Source organism: Lampetra planeri, chromosome 12, assembly GCF_965212315.1.
Source record: "Lampetra planeri chromosome 12, kcLamPlan1.2.h2, whole genome shotgun sequence".
NCBI lineage: Eukaryota > Metazoa > Chordata > Hyperoartia > Petromyzontiformes > Petromyzontidae > Lampetra > Lampetra planeri.
The window spans coordinates 13,468,530-13,476,898 of NC_136118.1; the positions used below are offsets into that span (position 1 = coordinate 13,468,530).

Genomic DNA, 8,369 nt, shown 5'->3' on the forward strand with positions numbered 1-8,369 from the left:
GTAATAAAGAACGTTATATTCACTACTGGGGGGCATCCGATTGTTGCACACTCGAAATGAAGGACGTGGGCAGGTGCTCCAAATCGAGGGCAAACACATTTATTGTGTATTCTTGGTTCTTTCAGTAAAGTCACGTAGAAGAGAAATAATAAAGTAATATATTTTATAGAAGAGAAATAATAAAATAATGCAAATATATTTACCGAAAGAACCAAGAATATGAATCCCTGCAGTCAGGAAAGCTTTAAATCAAAATTTAAAACATTGTGGTTAACCTGTGAGATGCAACAGCACGTGTGTCAGCAATTCTTGAACCGAGTTGCCATTAACCATGTGACTGGTGGACACGTCCGGTTCGTCAATAGTAGTTTCTCTTAAACCCAATTCTACTACTGATAACCCGTCTTTGATAATAACGCTTGCTCTTCACTTCGAATATTACTTTAATCCTAAGCTGTATTGATCTTGATACAGCTTATCAAGATTGATACAATCTTGATACAGCTTATGTCTCTATGCTATCCACTTATATCGGTAACTTACATCCATTATCTGTACTGTATGTGTCACTATTGTACAACTTAATACTATACATGTGTTCTATTAATAGAATTACAAGTAGTCATACTCTAGGGGCATGGTTATAGAATAAACAGTATTAGGGTTCGGTAATTAAGCATTACAAGTATTAACTACAGGTGGTCATCCTTTACAATGCACAGTGCTAAAACCCCTCCAATTGAATATATCACGATTCAAAGCAAAGCTTCAAGTCTAGAACATCTCTATAACGATCAAAAACAACCTTTGGGTCCTTGTAACAGAACCCTGCCAGCCCCCCACAGTCCCAACTCCGCCATCACATGCTGGTGTACACATGTGTATTGATGTACTGCAACAACACACGAGGACTTATTAAAAGTGGCCCATTCCTAATGTGCCACAACGATCCTTTGGTGATGTGACGCCTGACCATCGGATGTTCAGCAGACATCACTCAAAATACCGACCTGACACACGACACCATTTGTCTGTGATGGCTATTTCACCGTTTACACCGGTGACATCCATTCATCATTCTTTCATAGAGATTTGAATTTGCCGCTTAGAATCCATCTAAATTCTCCCGCTTTCTAAACTACAGTTTCGATATCGATCGTCTTAATTGGCATTGCTTACAGGCTGGCTGCGTTAATCCTTGTTTTGTCTACGTGGAGAGACGTGCAGGAGCGAGACGTCGCGTCTGCGCCTTTAGTTTTGTTGTTTTATCATCTCCACCACGACGCCAGTGAGAGCAGGGCCGCAGCCTGTGAACTAAACAACATGTCGGCTTTCGCGACCAATATCCAAAATAAAGGTTGCGAGTTTACTCCCCAACACACCGGTGTACTAATTGGAAAGTTTTATTTGCGTAATAAACCTTACTAATCGGATGCGTCGGGTTTAATGATACTTATTAACGCGATCTAAACCCAACAATACAAAATATAACTTTACCGTGAACTAAACAACATGGCCGCCTGGTCCACACGGGAAGTGACGTCACGCCGCGGTGGTTACTGTACGCGCAGCATCCTGCCGAGCTCGCCGGGACGTCACCCCCCCCCCCCCGCGTGGTGACGTCACGATGTCAACCGGAAACGGAACCTTTTGTTGGGGTGGTGGAGTGCGGCGACAACTTCCGTTCGAGATGGCGGCCCCCGTGGTGTGCAGGAGCGCGGCGGGTGAGTGTCGGGGGGTCAAGGCGACCCCGGCCGTAGCCGACTCCTCTCGCGAGTACCACGGGCTGCGACGGCACTCCGCGTTGAGGCGGGGTATGGGGGGCAGGTGGGGGGCGACTGTGGGGAAACATTGCGCTGTTTGTGCGCCTGATATTTGGGGTGGCACTGGACCCCCCCGGGATTGGCACTGTCGCGCGTGTGTGTCTGTGAGTACCTGTCCCGAGTCGCTCAGGACTGACTCGGGACTGTTTCTGCTCTCGTGAACACTCGAGGCGGTGCTCATCTTCTGTGTACAGCCCCGAGGCAGGGGTTAGACACATCCACATTGCTCTGGTGGAGGCACGTCTTATTATCCGTAGGACAACCGCTTGCTGTGCTTAAATATAAAGTGGCAGTTCTGTATCGATCACCTCCCCCCCACCACCAACCGACTGCGAGCCACTCGCTCTGCTGCTGAGCTACCTTTATACATAAAACACGGGCAAGTTCTGTAAAGTTCTGCATGTTGCAGCTGCTTTGTTAGTCCACTGCTACACGAGAGCCTCCCGATGCTGTGCAGGTCGAGGGGCTTCACAAACTTCACGCTGGGCAGTGCGGGTTAAGGAAGCCGGGGAGCATAGTGCAGTGTAACAATTTTGCTGCATTGCCTTTGGCTTATAATGTAGCCTCGCACAGCAGCCTATACAACGCATGTTTGTACCGTATGTTGCACAGCTTGCAACGACTTACGCAAAATACTCGCGTAGCCCTCATTGTTTTTATCAGTCACTCGTGCAAAGTGTTTCATCCAAAGTACGTCAATGGCACCCCGCACTGAATGCAATACTTAGGCTTTGGCACGGGCTTGCAGGTCGGTGTTTCCTCCCTCACGCGTTGCCTCTTGGCTGTCGATTTCGTCTGCCGGGTGTCGTGACCCGAGCCTGCCTTCACTCCTCTTCCACCCCCTTCACCCCGCGTCTCCGGTCTCCAGGGCTGCTCAGGGCCGGCCTCCCCGCCGCGCGCCGAGCCCTGTGTCGCCGCGTCCTGAGTTTGCCGAGTGTGCGGGGCCCCCTACTCGCTCTCCCCGCCGCCCAACCCAGCCCTGTCGGTGTCCACCTGAGGGGGTTGTCCACCCTCCTGAGCGGTCTCCGCATAGGCACTGCCGTCTCTCCAAGCACGCAGGCGTGAGTACGCACAAAAAATGTATAGCTATATTTCTTAACCCATAACCATACAAATAGCTGCTACCGAAACCATGTGGTTTTTCCTTGAATAATAACTATATATCCTAACTTATAATAGCAGCCTGAGGACATTTTTTTTTACCTCTAACATTAATATTTTATTAACTTGTTAAGAGTAACGACCAATCATGAGTTCCGTTAATTTTGCCAGAGTTATATCAGGTTAATTATTACTGCAATGACGGGTTGGGTCTCTGCTCTCTCTCTCACAATGCAGGAGCATTGGAGCTCTCCGCGTGCTCGGGCAGAATAAGGTAACGGGAACGCTTGGGCAACCTCCTCGTCGGAGCCTCATCTACTTCAGCAAGGGAAGGGGGAAGCGCAAGACGGTGAAGGCTGTGGTGAAGCGCTTCCTGCGGCTGGACTGCGGCCTATGGCTGCGTCGTCAGGTTAGCGCTACGCTGCGAACCCGGCCACCCGGGTTCGACTCCCGTTCACGGCCAACACCAGTGACGATTATCTGTATTGGTCTTGGGCCACCCCTCGGTCGACACTGCCTCAAATGAGTACCTGGTGCACTGCGTAAACATCGCCAGCACTGGGGAGAGAAAGGTGGACAGGCGTGGTGTCGGCCACCCACCCCCTCGTGTGCCTTTCCGGCCTTCATAGGTGCTCGCTAACAGCACTTGCCCCAACAGTATGTTAAGGCTATATGGGGGATCTTTATCTTTTGAGGGTGACACTAAACATTTGCTCAGTAGTCTGAGATGACACCACCTTCGTCAATACCCGCACCTATGTGCTCTTTTAACGCATCATGAGCACAGCTGTATGGGTACCACAAGGCACAGTTTGACAGGGAATACTTTGTGCTCTGTATACGTGTGGGCAGTTTACAGAGCAAGGTTAATTCTGATTAATATTGGGCCTCTCTTGAAGAGAGAATGTGAGCTCCCTTTTTCGAGCCTTGGTGAGAACGTTTATGACTCAAATTATTTTTACACACCATTTGATGTGTTTAATGTAATTGCAAGAATACATTTTCATTTATGCATTTTTACATGCCGAGTAGCCAATGAACACGACTGATAACATGACCACAATAATACAACTCTGTTTGGATTTGTCCCCACACAATTAATGTGGAATTTATATGACTGGTTCATGGCTGTAAACAGATGAGTGCTTCCTCACACTCATTATAGATGGCATCCCTTTTAGCTTAGACACATATGCTGTTAGATTAGGTAGTGTCTATGACATCTGGCCTGTCATATATTTATTGCCTTGATATCTCGTATTTTTCTATGTAGACTGTACATCATCTCCGTTTGTTATATTTGCATTAATTTTATATACACCAATTGTGTTATGCTAATTCTTCGTTTCTTTTTACGGAAATTGTAAAACTCATTAGGGTGACTGGTTGTGTATATATGTTCTTATGCATGTGTAGGAATGAGAATGTATGCGTGAACATGTGTAATGAACCACAATTTGTATGAGTGCATGTGCCTCTGGGCCTGCATATATGTACGTCTTTGTGGGACTGTACAGGCATGTTTTGTGTGTATGTGTATCTGTAGAATGGTAGGTTTTTACCCTTTTAACTGGTACAAAACTGACACCTTTATTCAAGGCATCATGTTTGCAATGACCACAACACAAGTAGTCAATAAAGCAAACAAAAAGAAGCAACTCTGATAAGGATAATAATATGCACTGTCATTGAAGTTGATTGGCCCACACCCGAGACGGCTTTCTTTAGAGCCTAGTCCCCATTGGTGTAGGGCCAGATGACACCAGAAGGCGTACAACTCAAAAACAGTGCAATATCAGAGTATTGAGAGTTCGGGGTAAACATTTACACTATGAGATCTCTTTTACCAGTGGCAAAATATAATGGTAGGTTTTTACCCTTTTAACTGGTACAAAACTGACACCTTTATTCAAGGCATCATGTTTGCAATGACCACAACACAAGTAGTCAATAAAGCAAACAAAAAGAAGCAACTCTGATAAGGATAATAATATGCACTGTCATTGAAGTCAACTTCAATGACAGTGCATATTATTATCCTTATATTATCCTTATAAGGATAATAATATGCACTGTCATTGAAGTTGACTTCAATGACAGTGCATATTATTATCCTTATCAGAGTTGCTTCTTTTTGTTTGCTTTATTGACTACTTGTGTTGTGGTCATTGCAAACATGATGCCTTGAATAAAGGTGTCAGTTTTGTACCAGTTAAAAGGGTAAAAACCTACCATTATATTTTGCCACTGGTAAAAGAGATCTCATAGTGTAAATGTTTACCCCGAACTCTCAATACTCTGATATTGCACTGTTTTTGAGTTGTACGCCTTCTGGTGTCATCTGGCCCTACACCAATGGGGACTAGGCTCTAAAGAAAGCCGTCTCGGGTGTGGGCCAATCAACTTCAATGACAGTGCATATTATTATCCTTATCAGAGTTGCTTCTTTTTGTTTGCTTTATTGACTACTTGTGTTGTGGTCATTGCAAACATGATGCCTTGAATAAAGGTGTCAGTTTTGTACCAGTTAAAAGGGTAAAAACCTACCATTATATTTTGCCACTGGTAAAAGAGATCTCATAGTGTAAATGTTTACCCCGAACTCTCAATACTCTGATATTGCACTGTTTTTGAGTTGTACGCCTTCTGGTGTCATCTGGCCCTACACCAATGGGGACTAGGCTCTAAAGAAAGCCGTCTCGGGTGTGGGCCAATCAACTTCAATGACAGTGCATATTATTATCCTTATCAGAGTTGCTTCTTTTTGTTTGCTTTATTGACTACTTGTGTTGTGGTCATTGCAAACATGATGCCTTGAATAAAGGTGTCAGTTTTGTACCAGTTAAAAGGGTAAAAACCTACCATTATATTTTGCCACTGGTAAAAGAGATCTCATAGTGTATCTGTAGATTTTTGCATGTGTGTCTGGATCTGCTTCATATGTGTGTGTGTATATTTTTGGTTCTTTCGGTAAAGTCACGTAGAAGGGAAATAATAAAATAATATTTATATCAAACAATAAAAATTCTCACGACGTTTCGACTGCAACACAAGCAATCATCATCAGGTGTGAAATCCACAGCAATAATTTTTTCTTCTTCAAATTTTCTTGCTGTGGATTTCACGCCTGATGATGATTGCTTGTGTTGCAGTCGAAACGTCGTGAGAATTTTGATTGTTTTATATTATTTTATTATTTCCCTTCTACGTGACTTTACCGACAGAACCAAGAATATGAATTCCTGCAGTCACGAAAGCTTTAAATAAAAATGTGTGTGTGTGTTCACCGCTTGTCTCCTCGCACTCATGTGTGTGTGTTCCGTACACTCACTTGCACGAGCACAGGCCGGGTGCAAGAAACGCCTGTGGAAGAAGCGCAAGCCGCGCATTCGACGACTGCGTCAGCATGTGCTGTGCAACAAGTGGCAGTCTAAGTTGCTCGATAAGATGGTGACCGACTACTGGAAGCGCCGCAAGTGGTACGAGGACGACCCGTACCAGCTCTACCATGAACGCACCAACTTCAGGGCCTGAATGAAGCTGACAGTCTGGGTTCAGTTGATTTGCATCTCGCTGATGGCACAGTATAGTGTGCCATGCCCCCAAGAAAAATTGTTCCGATTCAGCAATGAAAGGTGCCACAGTGTAACATTGCTGAGGACTCACTATGGATGTTTTTTCCACCCGTGATGCCCCAAACACAGGTTTCATCTGTAAATTGGATGTGTACATGCTTAAATGTGATGGCTTAGTGGCTAAGTTACGAGAGTACAGTGTGTTGCCACAGGATGTTAACTTTACATTTTGCAGACCTCCAGTACTGGTGTTGCAGGATGGAATGTTTATGCAGCAACAGAGTTGATTACTACTCCCAGTGCTCATTTGATGCCATCTTTTGACATTTGATACACATGTACACAGTATAAACATGTGCACTGTATATATAACATGAATGTATTCAATGCTATATAGGTACCAGCCCATTACAATCATCTTCTTTGCTGTGGTGCTTATTAAGCACTAGTGGAGGTTGTAAAGGTAATGCCTGATAATGATGGGTGCATGTCAACAAATCTAAACACAGCGCTTGTTAATGTGGATCAACTTTGAACAGGTTCCTCTCAAAAGCAGTTGCATTTCTGTAAGCATTCATGAATGGTCATAAATATCTTGACAAAAAAGCCTTCCCACTCAGTCTGTGTTGTCCTTTGTGTTACATATGTGCCAATTAGCATTTGCTTGAACAGTATATGGTGATCGTGTCTGTACAATATATTATATCTTGAGACATGAAATGCCTCTTGCACATTTATTTTCTTAGCAATGAGATGCTACTTCACCCAGCTGCTTCCCAGCTTCACACTCAGCAAAGGTAGTGAGGCTTGATTGGCAATGAGACCGGAATTACGTAGCATTGGAGTGAGCCAGACATGGCTTGTATGAGTTGATCAGGGCAAGTGTGCCATACTGATGGTTTATAATAATTTCAACTTGTAACTGCACAGTATTCACTCTAAGATAACAGCTCAAGAGGCGTGAGGATTCTCAGGAAGCCAACCAGATGGTGAGATGATGCCAAATTCCACCCCAAGTTCTGCGATTCTCTATGAAGGTGGTTTCGACACATAACGAGTTTTCATATGGGAGGAAATTAGCACCAGGAGAAAACTCATGCATGCAAATGGTAACACTATCCCATATTTGCTGTACCGCCTTGTGGTGACCCAGGGTATGGCACCCATACCCAGAGGAAGGGAGTTTCATAACATTTGTGTGATACATGAAGCCTTGCCTTCAGTCCTGAATGACAGGCGTGGTCCACTGCTGCCCGTTTATGAACAGGACAAGGAATTTATGAACTAACTTTAAGATTGTCAGTTAATTTGTGAACTATGTAGAGTATGAGTGGGACAGTAAGGTATGGATTAAATAGGACACTTGTGATCTGGGAGAGCATTCATGAGCCAATGAGGGAATTATCAAGAGAGACTATTGATGAACCATGCAAAACAATACTGGTAGGAACCTCCTGGTTACACCAGCCCACGGGATTATTGTGTCCGTCGTGCAGGTAGGGGCTGGGTGGGGAGGGGCTGGTCACCCCGTGGTGCCCTCATAAAAGTCGACGTTTAACCTACTCACGCCGGCTTGTGCCCGCCCTCACAGTCGGCCATATTTGCGGAATACACCACGCCGCCGTTGACCCTGGCCATTGACCGAGCAACCCAACTTTCCTACCAGCTCCCTCCGCAGGACAATGTGTTTTGGGCAGGGAACACGAGATCTGGGGGCGGCGGTGGGCGGGGCGGCGGTGGGCGGGGCGGCGGTGGGCGGGGCGGCGGTGGGCGGGGCGGCGGTGGGCGGGGCGGCGGTGGGCGGGGCGGCGGTGGGCGGGGCGGCGGTGGGCGGGGCGGCGGTGGGCGGGGCGGCGGTGGGCGGGGCGGC

The 8,369-nt window shown here is 45.9% G+C and overlaps 1 protein-coding gene across 1 annotated transcript; it reads left to right on the forward strand.

The window, feature by feature from the left end:
- Positions 1-1,618: 1,618 nt before the first annotated feature.
- On the forward strand, positions 1,619-7,110 carry MRPL35 (mitochondrial ribosomal protein L35). The gene is made up of 4 exons (XM_078599590.1): positions 1,619-1,724; positions 2,692-2,884; positions 3,162-3,333; positions 6,270-7,110. The coding sequence occupies exons 1-4, from the start codon at positions 1,628-1,630 to the stop codon at positions 6,456-6,458; spliced, it is 651 nt and encodes a 216-aa protein (XP_078455716.1). The 5' UTR covers positions 1,619-1,627; the 3' UTR covers positions 6,459-7,110.
- The last annotated feature ends 1,259 nt before the right edge of the window (positions 7,111-8,369 follow it).

Excerpts from the sequence above, each read along its gene's own strand:
- MRPL35 (XM_078599590.1), top strand. The coding sequence starts at position 1,628 with ATGTCAACCGGAAACGGAACCTTTTGTTGGGGTGGTGGAGTGCGGCGA. Across the intron at positions 1,725-2,691 it reads GGTGTGCAGGAGCGCGGCGG|GGCTGCTCAGGGCCGGCCTC; the intron begins GTGAGTGTCGGG and ends TCCGGTCTCCAG. Across the intron at positions 2,885-3,161 it reads GTCTCTCCAAGCACGCAGGC|GAGCATTGGAGCTCTCCGCG; the intron begins GTGAGTACGCAC and ends CTCACAATGCAG.